Source organism: Vigna umbellata, chromosome 4 (assembly GCF_029865625.1).
Source record: "Vigna umbellata cultivar VRB3 chromosome 4, Vumbellata_1.0, whole genome shotgun sequence".
Classification (NCBI taxonomy): domain Eukaryota; kingdom Viridiplantae; phylum Streptophyta; class Magnoliopsida; order Fabales; family Fabaceae; genus Vigna; species Vigna umbellata.
The window spans coordinates 5,125,806-5,147,792 of record NC_142168.1 but is presented as its reverse complement, the minus strand read 5'-3'; the positions used below and the strand labels follow the sequence as shown (position 1 = coordinate 5,147,792).

Genomic DNA, 21,987 nt, shown 5'->3' with positions numbered 1-21,987 from the left:
AACATTTTCAAAGAAATTAACATTAAATTATCTATGGAGTATGATGCAATGAAAATTTGTGATGATCAACATACTTTAATGCATACCTGGTTTGTGAAATGTGTTTGTAGAGTGGCATTCAGATCACCTTCCCAATACCATTTGTCTTTTTCTCCTGCTTCAACATGTACTTTTTGTAGCTTTGGAGCACTTTGGACTTCAGATAACTTTTTCAGTTGAGGGCATTCACTTACTACTAATTTTTCTAGTAGTGGGAATTTTAAGTCACACTTCTCAACATTAGAGAAATTTGTGAGATTTTGTAGAGACACCAATTCTAATGATTTTAATTGTTTAAACTCAACCTCTTGTACTTTTTCCTCTTCATTTTCTGCAACAATTTCCACAATTAATGGACATGAACTTACCTTCATCGTTGTGAGTTGATTTAAGGTTTTAGCAGTTGAGAGTGTCATTAAATTCCTCATCATACAGTTCACCACTTCTAAGGATGTTAAGTAACTAAAAGATACCGAGGATGATGCTAGATTTCTCAATTTTTTGCATCCACTGATGATTAAGCGTTCTACCCTTTGAAGAAGCACATCATGCTCAAAACCAATCTCCTCTAGAAACCACATGCTACGTAATTCTAACTCTTTAAGTTGCATAACACCACCTATTTTTTCAGGTGAACTAAGACTTTCACGAGTACAAATTCTTTTTATGTGACAAAGTCCCAATGTTAAACTTTTCAAATTGGGAAGTCTGTGAAGAAACCAAAAGAGAACTTCATTATTCTTCAACCGGTACAAATTAAGTTCTTCTAGTTTGTGCATTCTGTGAACATTAACAATGTATTTTTGCAACCACTCTGCTTCCTTCAAGCTCACCGACATGTATTCCAAATTATATATTGCCTAAATAAATTAATAAAAAGACTTATTGTTAGTATTAAAGCATACTAGTTGAATCATAATTTATTATTTTGATTTAAGAAATAAAAGGCGTAATCTCACATCCTTCTTAAAGGTTGAGGATTCACGCTTTTCATAAAAAACAGGACATATTCTATATTTCCAAGAACAAGCTTCAAAAAAGAACTTCTGATTTGTATCTGAACGAACTTTATGTACCTTTTTTGTTGCTAAAACAATTGGTTGTTCTGATGAATTTGTGATTTCTGAAGTCAATCCTTTGAGCATGCTACAGTCGACTATTTTCAATTTCTTTAATGGTGGCCACTCTAAAGTATGAATTCCTGAGTAGAAACTCCTCAATTCATGCAAGTCTATTAATGATAGAGTGTTTAGATGAGGAAATTTAAAGGTGATAGCAGTTGCACTTGAATGTTTGTCCAAAGCAATAATCTCTGTCATTGCCCAACAATCCCGTATCTCAAGGACTTCTAGTTTTTGTAGGTCATTGGCAATAGAAACTGGAAAGAGATATTTCAATTTTGGACTCACATTAACTCTTATGCTTTGCAAATTATTACATTTGAGTATTTCACCAGTGTCACCCATCCATACGTTCACCAAATTTGGCAGGTTTTCTAGAAATATATTACCCAAATTTGCTTCAATAATATCACAAGTGTGCGGAATATTTGCAAAATCAAATATGTTTTCAACCAATTCGCAATCTTTAACTGTCAAGCTTTGAAGGCTTTGCAATCTTTGCCCCATATAATTAGGAAAAATTGTAACAAGTTTATGGCACTCTCTTATCATCAAAGAGTTCAAATTACTAAAGGAATGTAAACCAATATCAGATTTCCAAATTGTACAGAGTTTCTCCATGCAGATAATCTCCATTTTCTTCAACTTAGGAAAAACATCAATATACTGTTACAATAAAAAATACTTTATAGGTGAGCAATTAAAAGACCTGATTACTTAATATATCAAACAACAAAGGATAACATTAATCAAACTCAATATTAAATGAATCCACACACCTCTGCATCTTCCGGACGAAATATATCTTCCATCATTTCACATCCACTTACAAAAATGCTTTCAAGATTCACCAAACTTTCAGCAATAGAGAATGATAGTAAATACTTTAAATTACCGCAATCGGTCACATTCAATGTGAGCAAATTTTCAAAACAATGGTCATATTCATCACTCCATATCTTTTGGATGTTGATTGAGGATAACTCCAAAGATTCTAATTTGGGGATTGAAACCTGTAAGAGCACATAAAATGTCATAACAAGAAGATTTCATTTCAAAAGATATGTTTTTCCCAGTAGAAATGTTAAATTATGATGCAACTTCTATAAAGTTAAAAAAAAAACTAAAATTAGGTGAAGTTCTAAGAAATTCTAGATCATTGTGAAGAAACAATCTCATGCCTATATATGTGGTGAAATTTTTCAATATGCTCAAGTAACTTTATAAAACATAATAAAGTTTAGTTCCATAAAATCAATCACTACCTTATGTAAAACTCCTCCATTACCCACCGTTTCCAAATCTACCTTCTACAACATATATTTACTACAATGCTACTCACCTCACTAAGCTTGTCAAACTCTCCTTAAATTCTAATAGTGTTACCAAAGTTACACATGGTAATCTAGTAGGCGTAGATGTAATACCCAACTATTTCTAAAAAAGACTTTCCTACTATATTCCGTATCAATCGCAAAAATTTTCTAAGAAATGGCCAATATGGATCCTTCTTCGACTTTTGTACCTATTTTTATTGGATAAAATTATGATTCACTAGTGTAAAAGGAGCTTTTAACAATGGTTAAAATGAACCTTTGAAGATGGTTCAACCCATCGTCATAAGTTTAAACAAAAATGTCATTGTTGATGTTATTTTTCCAAGAGTAAGGAATGACGTAATTGTCAAAGAGGTGTGGAGCACATTAAAGGATGAGTTTCAAGAAAGTGTAAAGATATGTACTGTTAAATTTCAAACTCTAAGGCATGTGTTGAGCTAATAAATGTGAAGAACATTGAAGATTGTTATTTAGAAGAAAAGAAATAAAGCAAATTGGAGCATGTGAGGAAAATACTCTTGACAAGAAAATTGTCGAGAAAAAATCTAAATTCTATTCTCAATAAATATGATGCAATGACTACAATCAAATAAATCAAGGATCTATCGATCTTAAGGAAAAAACTAATAGACTTTCTTGAAGTATATAAGCAAATATTAAAGAGGTATAATGATGACTTTGTCAAAAATTTCTTTCAATCAAAACAAAAAGTTAAGGTCTCAAAATAAAGGAAGTGGAGGAAAGAAAATAGGTAAAGTTATAGAAATAAATAAAACATTATAGAAGCTTCTCTGATTCCAAATTAGATAAATATCTTCATGTGACATTTGCAAGAAGTCAAGTCACTTGGAAAAAGAATGTTGACATTGCAAAAGGCCACGGTGTCAACACTATAAGCAATTTGAACTCATGGAGAATAATTGTCACGAAAAACCATATGTCGAATAAAGAAACATCTTCCTTAGGCTTCTCGAGATTCTAATGATGGAACAAATGGAAATTGGTTCTTGGACTGGGATGCAATAACCACGTGACCCTAAACGCAATTAGAGCTGTTAAATGAGTCTCTTTAATAAGATTTGGTCCTAATCCCATGTGGATTAGGACCCAAAAAATTCTTCATTAAAAAAGCTCACAGAACCCAAAAAATTCTTCATTAAAAAAATTCACAGGGTTAAAAACTCCTAAAGCCCTATAGGCCAGGGTCATTCCATGGGTTTTTCTTTTTACAAAATTTAATGTTCAAAAACATAATATCATCATACAAGTAATCACAAATCATATGTATATTTTATCCAACTTTCATTTAATATTTGTCACTAATAACTTATATATGATTCATGTGTAATTATATTTTTTTGCCGATAAAATTAATTTTCTACTTCATAACTATTTCTATATTAATTAGTTTAATAATAATGCTTTTATACAATTATTCCTTAATTTCCAAATTCTGTTTTGATAATCTTTTTATCTTAATTTTGGTTTGTAAATTTGACGTTTAAGAGATATCAACATAAAATAGGTTTGAAAGTTAAAAAAGTTAATTTAGTTTGTAAAATTTTGATGGACTAACGAATTTATTTATAGATGATAATCTATTTTGTCACTAATTTAAATCAATATCATTCGATTAAGATTTGTGATCAAAATTACATTTTTTTTAATTGATGTGAACATGTTAAAATTTTGACATAATAACTTTTTAACTTTTTTAATTTTCCAAATTTAATAAAATTAAAATTTATTATTTATAAAGTTATATAATTCTTTTAGAATTTTTTTATGAAACATATAATTTAGTCATTTACATCAATTTATATATTTTATGTCTTTTCACATATTTTATATTATATTTATTTGTCTTTTTTATTAGTTTCTTATTATGAGACATTGATGTAATTTATTTATTATTATAATTATTATAATTATTATTTATTTTATATGTTAATAATTAAATACAATAATAATTTTAATATTAGTGTTATAAATTATAACATTATATTTATTTAAAAATATTGTATCTATTATTTAACTATTTTTTATTATAATCGGCTCAATTATGATAAATAATTCAATAAAAAATGATCTTTGTTGGATAAAGATAGGTCTGATTTTAAAATATTAATTTAATCTAAAAGGTTAGAAAAAAAATCTGAATTTATAACCATTAGGATTACATCTAGATCTTGTATACTAACATATAGGGATGGCAATTTTATCCGCGGGCACGGGTATCCGGGGGTAAAATCTGTAGCGGGTAGTAACTATATGCGGATATTTACTACGGGTAGCGGGTATTTTAATACCCGCTTTTAAACGGGTCGGGTACGGATAGTATACTACCCCTCCCGCGGGTACCCGTTACCCGCAAAAAATAAAAAATAAAAAATTTATATTTTTTAATTAAATTTAATTAAAAATAAAATAAAATTATATTTTATTAGGTTAAATTTAATTAAAATTAAATTTTGTTTTATATTTAATTTAATTTTTATTATATATATATATATATATATATATATATATATATATATATATTTGTACTTTTATTTTCAAAATGTATTAAATATATTTTTTACTTTTTACGGGTATACGCGGGTACCCGCGGGTATTTTTTAAACGGGTATCCGACGAGTAATGGGTCGGGTAGCGGGTACATATTTATCCGGCGGGTGGGGTTGCAGGTAGGCACTACCCGTGCCCTACCCGACCCATTGCGATCTCTACTAACATATATGATATTTATAACAATTTTTCTAACAAGAATTTTTCACTAATAAATTAGTTATTTTATTACCTGAAATTAATTTTAAACTTTATAAAGTTTGTGGTTTAATTTTTTAATTTATATATATGTCTATACAAAACATTCAACAAAAGAATTTTACATGAAAAACTATAAAAAATAAAATTTTTACACTGATATTAAAAATTCACCCAAACAGTAGATTTGAATTTAAAATTTATCCATAATTAATATTTCAAATATTTATATAGATATTAGAATTCGATTATTAAAAAATCGAATTTTGAACTGTGTTACTTTTATAATTGATTTTTTGAAAATTTTTTCATTTTCTTTTAAATAAAAATAATAATAAAAATTTTCTTTTTTAATTTTCCAAAATAATAAAATTATAAATTTAAAATATACTTATAATTAAAAAATTATTTTAAATAATTTTTTATAAAATCACTATTTATATATTAATATTTAATTAAAAAGACATTAAATATTAAGTAAATTTTAAAAATTATTGAACTTGTAAAGTAAATAAAAGAAATAACTAAAAAATATTAATTAATTTAGTTTGGTTTGGGGGCTAGTTCATCCTAACTCTATCGCAACCCACTTTATATGGGTTTTAGAAGTTGGGGTTTTTAAAAAGCCCATATTAAGTGGGCTAAAAAATTGAGACTTGAGAAGTAGTCAAGATCAATCAAGGAATTCAAATGACATCTCTGAATGCACTAATGAAGTTAAAAGGAAGGGGTATTGATGTGGTGGAAACATAGAAAGGTATGTGACTAAAAAAGAGGTATTGATTGTAGCACACGGGTGTGACAAAGATGACACCCCTATGGTTTGTTGACTTGCATTCTTTAGATTAGATGTGTTACCTTTGATTTAGATTTTAAGTTGTTTATAATTTGAATGTGGATTAAGTAAAAGTGTTGTTGGTATCAAATTTTATTTTGTTTAATTTTAATTTCACTATAATGAACAGGGTATAAAAGATTTTGGAAATAATTGCATGCAGTTCACCTAATATTATTTATGGATTATTTAGTATGTAACTTATCCAATATTATCTACAATTTTTTTTTATGTAATTCACCTATGAATTATGTCCTATGTAACATAACTATGTATTTTGAATAAATTATCTACGAATTATCTTGTATGTAACTTACATACAAATTATTTCATATTTCATATGTAATTCACCCTGAATTACATACAAAATTTTTTAAGGATTCTATTATTTATATGCATGTAACGTTTTATTTAGTTTTTTTTGTATGTAAGATTAATGACGTCTATATTACATGCAGATTCTTTTCATACGGATTTTTTTCATACGTAATCCGTGAATAATATTTAATTACGGATTTTATGCAATGTACTGATTTTGTCTAGAAAACGTTGATTTTTTTTTTTGTTGTAACGGGAACTCGTAGATTGTCCATATGAAAAATATATCATTGAATTTAAATGAATTTATAAAGCAAAACCAATACAAAAGCATAAAGCTAGGTTGGTAGCAATCTAGAATTGCCTATAATTAGACATTCACCTAGTTACTCACCTGGACACAAGAGCTCTAATACACTAGTGCAGCGAGGGGTTTTTACCGCGGTTATTTTTCACTATACGTCGCGGTTTACGAACCGCGGCATATTCAGCCGCAGTAGTAAGTCAGAGACTTTAGGCCGCGGTTATAACCGCGGTATATAGGTTGCGGAATATGCCGCGGTTGTCCAAAGAACCGCTGCCTAAATCCTTTTTTTAAAAAAAAAAAATTTGTCCACTATATGCCGCGGTTGGGGTTACAACCGCGGCATATTCCCCTACAGTTTTTTAAAATTGCAGGTCTGTTTTTGTGATATCCACTACCACAAAAACAGACCTGCATATAGTAGTGTCTTGAATCTCTGCAAAAGACAATTCATATTAATTAGTGTATATGAATTCAACATTTGGGAAAAAATCAAAATTTGTTAAAGTTACCACTATGAAGAAATCATGTTAAGAATGCAAAAGGGCATAAATACCTGGAACAGGGGCGGCGAAAAAGCTTGGTGCAACAAAGGGGAATGGCAGCGGAGAGGAATGACAGGCGTTTCAAACGATTTTGATCGGCTAAAACTGTTTGTTATCGTCAAAAATGGGAAATGACCGAACAATTTTGAGTTTAAACGGTGAAGAAACGAGGGAACTGAGATGGGTGGTCGGCGGGAGAAGAAAACTCGAAGTTGTTGAGCGTCTGCGCGAACAAGACGATACTGTTCCAAAGTTTTATTTTTTAACTCTGACTGGGGAATCTACCGCGGTTCACTACTTAACCGCGGTATAAGATGGCATTTTTGAAATTATTTTTAAACTATATGCCGCGGTTCGGCGGCAACCGCGGTATAAGATGGCATTTTTGAAATTATTTTTAAACTATATGCCGCGGTTGGGCGGCAACCGCGGTATAAGATGGCATTTTTGAAATTATTTTTAAACTATATGCCGCGGTTCGGCGGCAACCGCGGTATAAGATGGCATTTTTGAAATTATTTTTAAACTATATGCCGCGGTTCGGAGGGCAACCGCGGTATATTCCTCTAAATATTTCAAATTCATTTTAAATTTATTTCAGGTAGGAGAATAGGTTGCGGTTACTCTCAGAACCGCGGCATATACCCCTGTAACTTCTGAAATTCTCTGACTCAGTCAGCCCCTGCAATAAATTGGCAGGGGTATAGGCCGTGGTTTTCCAGAGAACCGCGGCATATAGGCTGTTATTTAATTTTTTTTTCAGACGTGGCGTCAAAGGGGATGGTTGACTGGCGTATATGCCGCGGTTCCCCTCTGAACCGCGGCATATTCCTTCGATTTATTTACAAAACTGCCATCGCGCACCATTATGCTGCGGTTTCTAGTGAACCGTGGCATAATGTGCGCTGTAAAAACCCAATTTTTTACTAGTGATAGCTCTTTTAACACAAAAAGGATGGAGCATTCACTATTTGGATTTCAAATAAGCTTTGTAAATGATGTTCTTGAAGAAGAAATATATGTGGTGCAACAAAGAGGATTTGTAAGCAAATTTGATGAAGCTAAAATCCTAAGGCTAAGAAAAGTTCCATCTAACTTAAAACAAGTTCATCCAACATGGTATAACATAATTGATGAGCTCCAATTAAGGATTTCAGATAAGCAAGAATGAGTCAACATAAAACAATAGGAAGATGATGATGGAATTCAAACAAGACATGATAAAAACAATCAATATCACCAACCTTGAATTGATTAACTACTTTCTCGACATAAAGGTCAACCAACAAAAAGAAGCAATATTTATCTAAAAAAAATATATATTTACACTTTACCAAATAAGTTGAAGATGCATGGTTTCAAATATGTTTATATGCACACACCTCCTTCCACTCTCCTCCTCTCTCGGTATATATATTTATATGCACACACATTATCCGAGCAATCTAAAAAAATAAGTTAAATATTCTTTTTTCTAAGAACCTATTATAGAAAAGTTCTGAAAAATTATAAATGTCTCTCTCTATAAATTGAGGCTTGAGGCTTATAATGATTTATAATTTTATATATCACATACATATATATATTTCATTGTATACAAGTTCATAAACTCAATACAGTTTCTTTCCATTAGAGCAATTGTTACCTTATTCAAAACTACTCGACATTCCTCATCATCTCTGAAGTTTCCTTCTATAATATATATTTACTAAATTACTATTCATCCCACAAAACTCCTCAATCTATCCTAATATTCTAACATGAAAAGAAATTAAATGAATAGTATTTTTATGCTTCTTTTAAGGCAATAACAACATACAAATTAAACATTACACATGTAATTATGATAAGGTTTTACGAACCTTTTCATTGAAGAGTGGAAGGCAAGAATTGGTGACCCCATGCTCAGCGTTAGTAACAATATTTGTGTTCTCGTGGCCTTGCAGCAATGGTAAACTACCAAGCATCTCATCAACGACATATAAACAAATAAATGTTGGTAAAGACTTTAATGTTAATTGTCGTAACTTGGGAAACTCAATCATCTCATCACTCATAGTTTGAGTTTGTCTTTCTTTTGAAACTATCTCCTTCAAAGAATCACAGTCACACACTTGCATTGTTTCAAGCTTTGTGAGGAGTCTAACCATGCAAAATGGGAAAAGGTTTACCAATTTAATGCATGTTTGAATCTTGATGACCTTTAAATTGCGGAAAGAGGTCTCTACAAGCTGATTGTCACATATTATTTCCAAATTATCCAATTTGTAAAGCCATATGGACTCTAATTTTGGAAAAGCGGCTAAAGAGTGAAACCGCTCCCTTGGATTGATAATATACTTAATGCCAAAATTGTTTACAATGGATAAATGTTTCAAATTTGGAAATCCTTCAACATTTAATTCATAGAAAATATCTTCAACATCATTGAGTTCTCCCAACAACAAACATTCAACACTTTTGAACAACATTTTAATCCATTTTTCAGAATGAATATCGATACCTTCTTTCAGGTTTAATGCCAAAAATTTCACCTCCTCATACTTGTCAGGGACTTTGAATTCTCCCACTTTAAGCAAGTTAAACAAGTTGAATTCACCAATGACAATCTTGTAACTATTCAACCTGTCAAAAAACAAATTCTGCGGAAAATGTGAAGAACTGTGGATGTGTATGTCTAGATTTTGTAATTGATTCAAGCGCCTCAACTCAGAGAGACTAGCACTTTCACTTTTCATATTCTCTTCAGCCTCCCATATAATCAAGTTGTCTCTGATATAAAACTCCTCTAAAATGGCCATCCTCGGTATGATATTGGAAGTTATTTGTCCTAGTTTTAGGCAATTGCTTATGTCAAGAAATTGAAGCTTATCCAATTGCCCAAATTCAAGAGGCAAATTTTCTATATTAGATCCTGAAAAAGTAAGGATTCTTAAATTCTTCAACTCACCAATGATTGATAGGTTCTCTCCTAAAGTGCATTGCTCCAAACAAAGCATTCTCAACTTTTTTAGGCATTTAATTGATGAAGGTAAGCAAGATAAATTAATATCAGTCAGTATCAACACTCTGAGTCGAACCATAGATTTAAAAAATTCATCTGGTATTTCAAAAGATTCATTTTTATTGTCAATATGTAAGACTTCAAGTCGAGGACAATGTATATTCTCAGGAAGCTCATCATTGATGTCACAGAAGTGTAGAAAAATGGCAGAGTACCTTTCAAAGTCATTTTCGTGAGGCCACTCATCAAGTATTGCATTTTTCATATAAAGCACATGTTTTTCCTTGGATGATATTGAAAGAGCAACATCTCGCACAATGTCATGCATGTTGAAGCGGTCAATAGAATAACTTTTCACCAACAAACTCCATTCTTCTAGCTCTTGTATCATCTCCTTTATTCTTCTCTTCGCATCTGTAAATGTGTGGACGCCTGGAAGTAACTTCAAACCAACACAGAATTTCACCAAGTCCATAATCAAAGCATCATTTCCCATTCTTGCACACTGTAAGAAAATACACTTAAGCTCCTCATTTTTTAGATGATCATAGCTCAACTTTATTGAGAAGTCAGTAAATCCCCATTCTGATGTAAAATTTTCTTTTTTAATTTGTTGACAGACATCTTCCCATGTGGATAAGCTTTTATTCTTTAGTGTCCTTCCTATGGAAACTAAGGCTATTGGAAACCCAGCGCTCCATTTGGCAATTTCAATAGCATTCCTATCAAACTCAGAATTTTTCACACCAGCAACTTTCTTAAGATAAGTCTCCGATTCCTTTTCATCAAGGACTCCTACCGGAAAAATTGAGCTTTCTTGCACATCCATTTCATTACATAATACTTGTTTATATCTAGATGTTAGAAGAATTTTGCCTCCTCTATAATCGTTAGACAACTTTTCCCTTTTCATCTTATCCAAATCAACTTTTGACAACTCTTTCATTTTTGTCTTATTATAACCAAAATCAGATATGTCATTGTTGGAACCAAAATCAGACATGTCATTGACTTCTTGTTGGCTTACATCATCATTACATGGAATCCCAAGTTTATTAAAGTCCAATCCACCCCAAAGATCATCAAGGATAATAAGGGTGTTCTCCTTTTCATTCTTTAACCTCTTTCGAATACGATCTATTATTGCAATCTCACTTTCCCCTTCCAATTTCATTCCTAGTATGCCAGCAATTTGCTCTTGAATTTTTTTGAAGTCAGGATTTCCTGTAATATTCGCTATGATCACTATCTTGAACAACTTCTTTTCTCGAGCTTTCTTAGCAATTTCTTTGACTAAAGTGGTCTTACCCACACCACCAGGCCCATAAAGTCCAATCATACCAACGGTAGAGTCTTGCAGTGCTTTCATGATCATCTCCATAGTTTTAGTTCTTGATGCAAAGCTTTCATAACCATTGTTTGAAAAAGTAGCATCAATGGATTGAAATTCTTGGTACGAAACATTATCAAAAGAAGTTTTCCAAAGCTCATCTTCTATGATTTCCTCCACCATCTTTGTAGCCTTTCTACCCAGTTGATACCTCAGTCGGAAATTATTTGGAAAGAAACCAATTGAGCAAATTGTCTTTGCATGACAATCATCATTAATATAACCTTTATATTCTTTTATCTTATCATCCATGAGGGTTAAGCAACGTTGAACGTCCTTCTCAATTTCTTCTGCACTCCTTAGTGCACTATCAACTTGATGTTGTAGTCTCTCCTTATTATGTTCCAACTTCTCAAGGTAAGATTCCAACTCTTTAAATTTGTCTTTGTAATTAAAAAAGTAACCCACTTGTCGTTTGACCACACTTACTGTAATATTAAGTGCACTTTCAGTAGCTGTAGAGACAATTGGATCCATGGTCCCTTGATAATGGTCGTTTTCGTCTTAATTGTTTGCTTATTACTACGATTAGTCCTTTTTCTCCTAAATAATACAAATGCAAAATTTCATTTATAAATATTAAAATAATTTATAAATAAACACAACATTAAAAGGGCATCATAAGGTCGTTAATGAAAAAAGAACAAGTTACATTTATAGTCACATTTATAGGTGGAGTGGCGTCTATTATTTCCAATGTCACTTGTATACTGTCTTCTGGACTATCTGAAAATAAAATTTGTGATGAATAATTTTATTCACATATAACTGATAACGATCATTTTAATATCCATCTATAAATTATTTGAATGTGGATATTATATTACTCATACTTATGAATATTTGATATTTGTAAAAAAAATAATTAAAATTTATTTATATTTTATTAAGTTAAATTTAATTAAAATTAAAATTTAATTTGTATTTTGTTAGGTTAAATTTGATTATTTTTTTATATTTAATTTAATTTATATTATATTATATATTTTTTATTTAGATTTTATTTTAAAAATTTATAATTTTTTTTTAAAAAAGATATCTTAATGATAAGGAGACAAGAAACTAGTTGGATTTATCTTTGCAGGTAGGATGTGTGTCGAGTCCAATCTATTGTCATTCCTATTAGTGTCTATTATTGTAAATTAAGATTTTTTAGCTGTGTTTTGAGTGTTTTTTTTTTTGGCTTTTATTTAAAAAATAAAACCTAGTATGTAAGGGTTATTGACGTCAACTCATAACATAGACATAATTTATTTTATTGTGGTTAATTAGGGGTTCATAGTCTTTATATTTATATTTTTGTTATAAAATTAAAAAGTAAGTAAACTTTGAGTGTAAATATTAGTATATTACGAGATACATTTTGATCTTTTATTCTGTTTCTAATTTTTGGTCTATTTTTATCTTAGTTAATTAGGTTTCTTTAATAAGTTATATAAGTAATAAAAGTTTTAACACAATATTTTTAACTAAAAAAATATAAATAAATACAAGATTCAATACAAATTTGATATAAAATTATATAATTTTTATTTAAATTTTAAAACTCAATTAGTTCTTTATCATTTGTTTATCCATACATTCATTATTTTCAAATTTGGTGATAGGGTATTTTTGTTAGGTTGGATTCCAATTGGGTATGAAAAGTCCAACTTAGTTATACTCGTTTTCTCTCACTTAATCTAAGAGGAGAGAGGTCTTTTAGGTGAAGAGAGTATGAAAAAGTTGTAGTCTTTGTAAGAAAAAAAGATAGATAAAATTTGTTAATAAATTCACCTAATCGTCTTTATAAAATTGTGATTGTTGCTTCATTCACCATTAAATTACACTGAAATTTTTGTAGCACGTTCGTGACATATAGTTTATTAGTTTGACCGTTGAGATCGTCAATTTAAAGTTTTTGAGTAGGGAAATTTGTCTCTTACGGTTGCTTCTTTTTACGCTTCTTTTTTATGTTTCTCTTTTTTTGTTATTCATATTTTAGAACATTTTTGCTCTGGAGTATTGGTCGATTTTAATCACTTGTTTGTGGTCTTTTACTTTATTATACCCATATTTGATCTTAGTGAAGTATAATTAATTGGTTTGTGTCCGTGAGTTTTTACTTCTCACGTTGAGAAAGTTTTCTCATGTTAAAAATATTAGTGTTCTTTTATAATTATTGTTGCTATTTTTATTATTGTTACTCTTCATAAATTTTTGCAAGTTTAGAAAAATTATTTTTATGAGATACTTTAGTATTTTTAGTTGGTGTGTTGTTTCCCTCATGGTTAGTGAATCTATTTTGGACCTATATTTACTTGTTTGAACGTAGACAAAAACAAGTATAATTACTTTAAATAGTACAAATTATTGATTACAAAAAGACAAGATGGGAGATTTCTTTGTGAAAAAAATTGAATCTTCACGTCTTTGCTGAATAAAAGCCATATTTTATGTTAATAAAGAATGTGTAATAATTGTTATTTTTGTTGTTAATAATATATATATATATATATATATATATATATATATATATATGATCTTAAAATAAAAATAAAATTATCATATAAAATAATAAAAATATTATTATTATTATGATTAAAATAATTATTATTTTTTATTTTATTACAAATGAATGTTCTGCACCTCGCACAACTGTAAAATGTAAAAAATCTGTTAAAATAAAATTAAAATTATCATTTAAAATAATAAAAATATTTTAAATGGAAGGATCACTCTCCTTTGAAGCAACTAGAGGCTTACGGATTGTGTTGCACTGAAGTAATGTAAGAAAATCAGTTTTTGAAGAATAGGTTCCTTTGTAACACACAGTTGAAGATGTGAATCAGATTTTAACAGAAGAAAGTGTTGGTTAATTGCTGTGGTTCCTTCTCATTTGTTTGTTGTTCTGATATAAAAAAGTTATGTTGTTCACAGCTTTTATTACCTGTCCTAAAATGATAGTTACAACAAAGACTAATAACTTTTATGAATTATGATTTGTAAATCATATCAATTGTATAATATGAATAAATCGAAATAAACAATTTGTGGTATCTAATATTGAAAATTTAATTTTTAACTTTTATTTTTATAGTATTATATTAATTATTTATTTTATTATAATAAATAAAAATATTAATATTATCAAAAAAATTAAAAGTACTTGTCATAACCTTAATTGGGTTTTCTCTGGTGCTTGATTTTTCATATTAGATATTATACCCAGAAATGTAATATCCCTAAAGAAAATTTTAAAAAATTATAATCCTTCATAAAAATGAAAATAAAAACACTCAAGAAGTGTTGACAAATTGTGGGAGTGTTGGGCAAATATCTCTTAGCGCCAATAAAATAATAATTGAAATAATGGTGGCTTATGCGCTGGGTTGGTGGCTGTCTAAAGTTAATGATTTTTGTGAGTCTCTCTACTTCTTTTTATTAATAGTTGTCTCTTAAATTTTTTTTTATCATAATGTGTTTTTCTACATATAAAATTTAAATAATTTATTTATGATTTCAATGACATATTTATACTTGAGAGTATCACAGGATGCATCACATATTTATAACACTTTTAAACAAATTCAATGACTTTCTTGTTCCTACTCTTCCACATATTTATTCTTAAAGAAGAAAGATGCTCACAAAAATAATATTAATAATAGTCATAATTTAAACTAAGTAAAGCATAATGAACATAAATAATAAAAAAATAGAAATATGAAAAAAAAAAAAACTGTACTGCAGGTGAATCACTGAAGCTGTAGACACACACGTGTGTATATATCATAGTGTTTTACCTTGTATGAATTTGACAGTTCTGACTTAATGCATCTGAGTCTTTTACAGGGTTTCCTGGAGAAAAAAGATGTTGTAGAGTTTGGTTGAATAATTCAGAAAGCCTTGTAATTAAGAAAAGTTGAAGAAGTTAAATAATGAAAAAGAAAGAAAAGGAGATGTGTGAACTCAAAAGTGTGTTGAGAATAGAAGAAGACTTACAGATTGTGTTGCACTGAGCATATTTAAGAAAATCAGTTTCTGCAGAGGATGAAAGTTGGTAGTTTGAAGAGTAGGGGATTCTTTCGAACACAGAGTTGAATATGTAAATGAGTTGAAGATGAAAACAGCTGTCAGACACAATTATTACAACATTTTTTCTAATATTTTAACATTGTTTTCGTATTTGAATGATCAAAATCAATTACAGAATTATACATAAATAAGATATTATAAAAAAAATATTATCAAAATATTTGATATAATAGCAAAAGGAGTGAGACTGGTGTAGAATAGATAAGATAAAGAAAAACAATATAAAAGAGTAAGACATTTTAACTCACTTGTTAACTGCTGCACGTACTCTGTAGTTCACAGGGTTTCATGAAGCTGTCTGAGGCATACACAAAGTAAACATATTTTAAAAGTAAACATAAAAAGGAAAAGGTTGAAACTTTGTTTATTCCTCTTTATGGTATTTTAAAATCCATAAATAATACTTAAATTTTAATATTTTATTTTCCCAACCACTATTATGTGGAAACAGCTGTCAGACACAATTATTAAATCTGTACAGTGCTTGTCAGCATTGGCATCTTTATTTATTATCACTATCATTAGGCCTAGGTGTGATCCAGCCGTGTTTCCACCAATATATAGAGTACGTCATATATAAATAACCCTCTACATTATCACTTTCTTTTATTAATATCATGCCAAATATTAAAACTTTTATATCCTTTAAAAATAATTACATTCTTTTTATAATTTTTTTAATGATACAATAAGATATATTATTATTTTAATTGAAAATTCAATGAATATTTAAGTTGTAAAACAATGATTTTAGTTACATGTGCTAAATGATCGTTACAAACAAAGACTAATAACTTTACTTCTATTAATTATGATTTGTAAACCATATCAATTGTATAATATAAATAAATCAAAGTAAACAATTTGTTGAATCCCAAAAGCTTCCTCCACTTATCTACCCTTGGAATACTTTGCGGTTCTATATCACACAAATTCTAACTAGAGAAAACCATATAAAACATATACATAATTAATAATATATAGGGTTAATATCTCTTTTTGTTCCTCTTTATAAGGAAAATGTTCAAGTTCGTCCTACCTTTTTTAAAAAGTTCAATATGGTCTCAAGTTGTGAAAAAAATGTCCAATTAAATCCTTTTTGGTCACGACGTTAAATATTTAACGATTCAGCTGACAGCGTGGAGTGATCTGTGCAACGGGGCTGTTTACCTTCATAACGTTACAGTGACAGTGTTTTTCATTAAAGTTGATGTGGCAGTGACAGTGATTAAAAAATTCTGAGTTAGGGTTTGGGTATTCGAAATCGTGATTTGGGGATAAGCATTTTGGAAGAACTGAAAATACAAATTGGGTGATGAAATCTGCAGACCAAATTGTGCGTTTGCCCTTTTTGAGAGAGAAAAAGGAAGCCCCACACTACTCTAAGACTACATTTAATTGTCAAGTTCTTGTAATTTTTACACCTAACAACAATATAGTTGTTTTCAGTGTTTAGAAAGGAAAAACAGAGCCAACAAAAAATGATCGTGGGAGGATTCTCCGTTGATGCTTCTTCAACCAAGGGCTTCGACGGCAAAATCACACTCTCCGTTCTCATCACTTGCTCTTGAAACAATTCCAGTTTTCCTTGCCACCCACTCTTTCTCACACCCTCCAAGTACCAAACCCCTCTATCCCTAATTTTATCCTCGCTAGCCACACACACAATAATCTTGGAACACCCAAGTTCATCCAAGCTTGGTGCCCCAGGAGCGAAGGGGTTGACCATGGGGTTATCAATGCCACCCGGCACAGAAGGGTACACAAAGTCCCAAACTAAATAGAACAAACGTTGTTTGTGCCCTGTAACAGCTTTGGATCCAATTGGCTCTGAACTACAGAAGTAAGGATGGGAGAAAATAGCTCCTAATATTTTAACATCACAAGGTAAGGGTTCAGTCCCAGCACGCATGCCAATGTTGTGAACTATGTTCCCACCTGCACTGTCCCCCCCAAAACTCTTTGGAAATTACCCTGGGAAATCAGCCAAGGATCTTCATTGGTGGTGTTGTTTTGATCGGAATGGGACGCAACTGATCAAAATGTTTATCCCAAATCACGATTTCGAATACCCAAACCCTAACTCAGAATTTTTTAATCGCTGCCACGTCAACTTTAATGAAAAACACTGTCACTGCCACGTTATGAAGGTAAACAGCCACATTGCACAGATCACTCTATGATGTCAGCTGGATTGTTAAATATTTAATGTCGTGATCAAAAAGGATTTAATTGGACACTTTTTTCACAACTTAGGACCACATTGAACTTTTTAAAAAAGGTAGGACAAACTTGAACATTTCCTTTATAAAGAGGGACAAAAAGAGGTATTAAGCCTAATATAAATTATATGTCATAGTCCTTAAAGATTGTGTAAACATACCTTAACACGCCTCTTAATGTTCACTCAATTTCCTAACAACGCACCAAAGTATTCTACAACACACCAACCAAACCAAACCCCATTTTGTGCCCGAAATACCAAAGAACAAAAGGATTTAGGATTTTCTCATTTTTTTACAAATGAAATCACTTAGGAATGAACAAAATTTACTTACCACAACAATCACCAATTCAGCATATCTACAACATCGAACACTGAAAGATGCTTAGACATTCGAACTTCTTCTTCTCTATGAATCACCACAACATTAAACCACTACACACCAAAAAAATAAAGATATATATTAAAGGAACAACATTTTGGACTTACCACAGAGTCACTGAGACTGAATAACGGTGACCCAAAATCAGAGTGTGAGAACAACAGTCCTAGGGTTCCTTTGCAACTTGAAGATTAATGAAATATGTAATTATGTAATGAAATTATGAGGCTATAATTAATGATCCTAATTAACAGATATTATACTACTAATTACATCATTGTATAATTAGTTATTGACAATAAAGAATGTGCAATTATATACACATGTCCAATTTATTTATAAAGTTGAAGACTATGATCCAATTTATTTATCAAAAGATATAAACAATATATTTATAGAAAGATAAAGGGATACTAGAATATGTACATATAAAGAATCCCCTATATCATCTCATAGAGCTATAGCCTCATTGTTGCTCATCATGGTCACCTGTAGAATCCCCACTAGGATCATCAACTTGATCCTCTACTTGTGCATAATACATATAAGATTGGTGGGTTTCACAAGGATAAGTTAGTGAAGGTTTAAAATACATGTAACAATTCATATCTAAATTTAAAATTAACAATTCTTATCAAAATCAAATATTTATCAAACAACACAACTCTTATGATTCAACCCTCATGGTTCTAGATAACAATCTTATTCGACTATCACAATTAGATATCTTCTTTTAATGAATAACAAAACCATAATAGGCTCTTTGAGGTTTCTCTTAATACACTACGTAACATTGTAAGGACCTAAAATTTTATTATTTTAAAAAGGGGATAGGGGGAGCAATCAGTGCTGGGAAACACTAGCTGCCATAGGGAGAGGTGGGATTTTGTTTTATTTGGAAAATAAGGGAGACAAACGTCCAGGTTTTACTCTCATGTTTGGCACCATTCAACAAAAGCTGTAGACGTAGGAAATAAAAGGGGGTACTGGGTTCTGAAATGGGGGAGAAGTTCTTGCTGCAAAGTAGTGAAAGAGGAGAAGTTCAAAGTTGCTGGAGTTGCTTGGTGCTGCACATCTTGAGGGGGATAGATTCAAAGAATTCACAAAGGAAGTCTTCAAGAGGTAAGGGGAGTTAGATTTTGTTCGTTTGATTGTTGAATTTTACTGTCTTTGAAGCAAATCTGGGAATTTTGGGGATGAAAAACAGGTTCTGCAATTTCTGGAAAACCTGCTTGCAATTCTGCAGAATTCTGCAGAAACGCCGTTCGTCCAAAACGGGGTACGACCATTTGGTCGACCAATTTCTGAACGTTCGGTATTTTCCTTCTGAATGTTCGCCCAATACAGCCAAATTAGTACGTTCGTTCAAAAGGCTCGACCAATTAGTGGCTCGGCCAAAATATGCTGAGCGTTCGGTTTTCAGTTTGACGAGCGTTCGCGTTCGTCCTATGAGTGTAGCGTTCGTCCTATGAGTGTAGTGTTCGCTCTTAATAATGATAGCGTTCGGTTTTAATTGGGTAATCTCTAATAGTAATTTAGAGCGTTCGTCTGAGTGAATAATGGACTTTGAGCGTTCGTTATTAAATTGGTAAAATTAGTAGTATCAGGCTTGAATCTGGAACGTTCGTTTTTGGGTATTAGTATAATGTGACATTCTTAGTTTAAGAGCTCGAACGTTCGTTTTAGTGAAGTAGTCATCATAATGTTCGGTTTTAAATTTGATATTTTCTGTTTAAATATTGAACGTTCGGTTTTGAGGAGATATTCTAATTGTGAGCGTTCGGTCTTGGCTTAATTCTGATTATGAACGTTAGGCCTTTGTTTGATTATGATGGTGAACGTTCAGTCTCGGTTTTGTTGGGAGCGTTCGGCCTTAAGTAAGCATTCTTAAGTAGTTTGTAGCGTTCGGTCATAATTGGATATTATAAGTTTAACGATCGGCCTTAGTATATTAGAGAGTATGAGCGTTCGTTTTAACGTAGTATTTTTGGGTACCAATGTTGAGCGTTCGGTTTTCATTTGATAGTCTTAAGCTTAAATCTTGAGCGTTCGGTCTTGTTCTGTTGAGCGTTCGGTTTTGATGGAGTAGTCTCGCTTGAGAGCGTTCGTTTTTAATTTAGATTCTTAAGTTTCAATCATAAGCGTTCGTTCATGGATATTTATGATTTTTAGCGTTCGGCGGAATAGAATTTAATCCAGTGAGGCGTTCGTTTTAATGTTCGGTATAACTTGACGTTCGGTTTTAGCGTTCGGCTGAAATCTCTTAACGTTCGTTCAAATTGTATTGTGTTCGGCAATGTGGCTGTCGGCAGATAGCGTTCGTCCATATCATTTTGGTGAATGACGTACGCCCAAAATAGGGTTCGGCTTGATGTTTGGAAAACGACGTTCGTCCAGTAACGTTCGTTCCACAAGTGTTCGGTGAATCGTGGTCATCCAAATGGTATTCTACAATGTTGTCTAAGTTTATTTTCTCTTTGAATTGAATTATGTGTACAAATGTTTGAAATATATACTGTGAAAGTATGTGAATGAGTGAGAAACGTGACAAATTACTGTGACGACCTGATTGTAATTGTAAATGATGAATTTGAGAATGATTCGAACATCTCGGGGAAAGATGGATGAAAGTGGTTATGTGAAATATCGTGGTTGTTTCTGTATAATTGTATGGAGCTTTGAAATGGTATGTCTATCCCTAAACTCAAAGCATTGTTCATACTCAAGTAGAGAAGAACATTGTGAGTGGTGAGAGTAGAGGGAGATCCTCGTCTATAGTCTTTGAATTTAGACATAGACAGATTGGGGGATTCACCTTGCTAGTGTTGGAGAAACACCAGCTGAACTATGCAAGTACAAAGACGACCAATAGTTCGACAGTTATACAAATCTGGATGAGTCGTGTGAATGTGTGAGTTGTGGTTTAAATGAGCATGCATAAATTGTTCTTTATATGAATCTATGTATGATAACATGCTTTTTATATCTAGCTCACCCTTGCATTGTTTGTGTTGTGTGTCGTATGGATATGTTCCTTTGGCGATGATCATCCACTTGGATGGGAGCAGATGTTGTCGAGGAGAGTCCTTTGGAGCAAGAGCTGGAGAATACTGAGGTTGCGGAGTAGTCTTCTTAGGAATTTCCTATCTGAACACGCGTAGTTTTCGAATCTATAAACTGTTTAAGTTTAAATTTTCAGTTTCTTTTATTATGGATGACTGTAATTTCGCACTTAAATTACACGTCGTATTCTGACTATTCTCTATATTTGAATGATGATGTCTTTATTATGTAATATTTGTTATTATATAATTGGGATGTTACAAACATCACCTTCAATGAAATACTCCTTCCGTAAGGTTAGTTACATTCACATAATCCATTCTTAATAAATCACACATCAAAAGTAAATTATAATTCTTGCCATAGTTCTACTTAGTCACTCACTCATACAAAATACTCACACCGTCTCATATGTATATTACTTAAATCCACACTCACCACATAACATTAATCATATATTTCTTAATTTTAAATTTAAATACTAATTAATTCATCATTTATTTCCTTTTTCTAATTTTAAGTAGCCTTAAATTATAAAATACTGAACACGGAGTGGTTTCGTGGTAAACATACTATGAATTA

The 21,987-nt window shown here is 31.1% G+C and overlaps 1 protein-coding gene and 1 pseudogene across 7 annotated transcripts in view; both read right to left on the bottom strand.

Moving 5' to 3' along the window:
- Positions 1 to 16,095, bottom strand: part of LOC148199087 (uncharacterized) — a 38,756-nt gene extending 22,661 nt beyond the window's left edge. For 2 of the 7 annotated variants that reach the window (XR_015786172.1, XM_088114014.1), the window contains exons 1-8: positions 15,985 to 16,095; positions 15,644 to 15,723; positions 15,445 to 15,499; positions 12,312 to 12,385; positions 9,128 to 12,202; positions 1,940 to 2,173; positions 1,116 to 1,826; positions 87 to 899 (exon numbers count right to left, since the gene is read on the bottom strand). Coding sequence is in view for 6 of the 7 variants with exons in the window: in XM_088114014.1 (XP_087970140.1) it covers positions 87 to 899; positions 1,116 to 1,826; positions 1,940 to 2,173; positions 9,128 to 12,136 (4,767 nt within the window). In the remaining variant the exon portion in view is untranslated. Of the gene's footprint in view, positions 1 to 86; positions 900 to 1,115; positions 1,827 to 1,939; positions 2,174 to 9,127; positions 12,203 to 12,311; positions 12,386 to 15,444; positions 15,547 to 15,643; positions 15,944 to 15,984 lie in introns of those variants that run through there. The other 5 variants (XM_088114018.1, XM_088114017.1, XM_088114015.1 and 2 more) reach the window with 5 other exon arrangements.
- A 1,059-nt stretch (positions 16,096 to 17,154) lies between these two features.
- On the bottom strand, positions 17,155 to 18,886 carry LOC148199086 (2-hydroxyisoflavanone dehydratase-like; annotated as a pseudogene).
- Between the last annotated feature and the right edge of the window lie 3,101 nt (positions 18,887 to 21,987).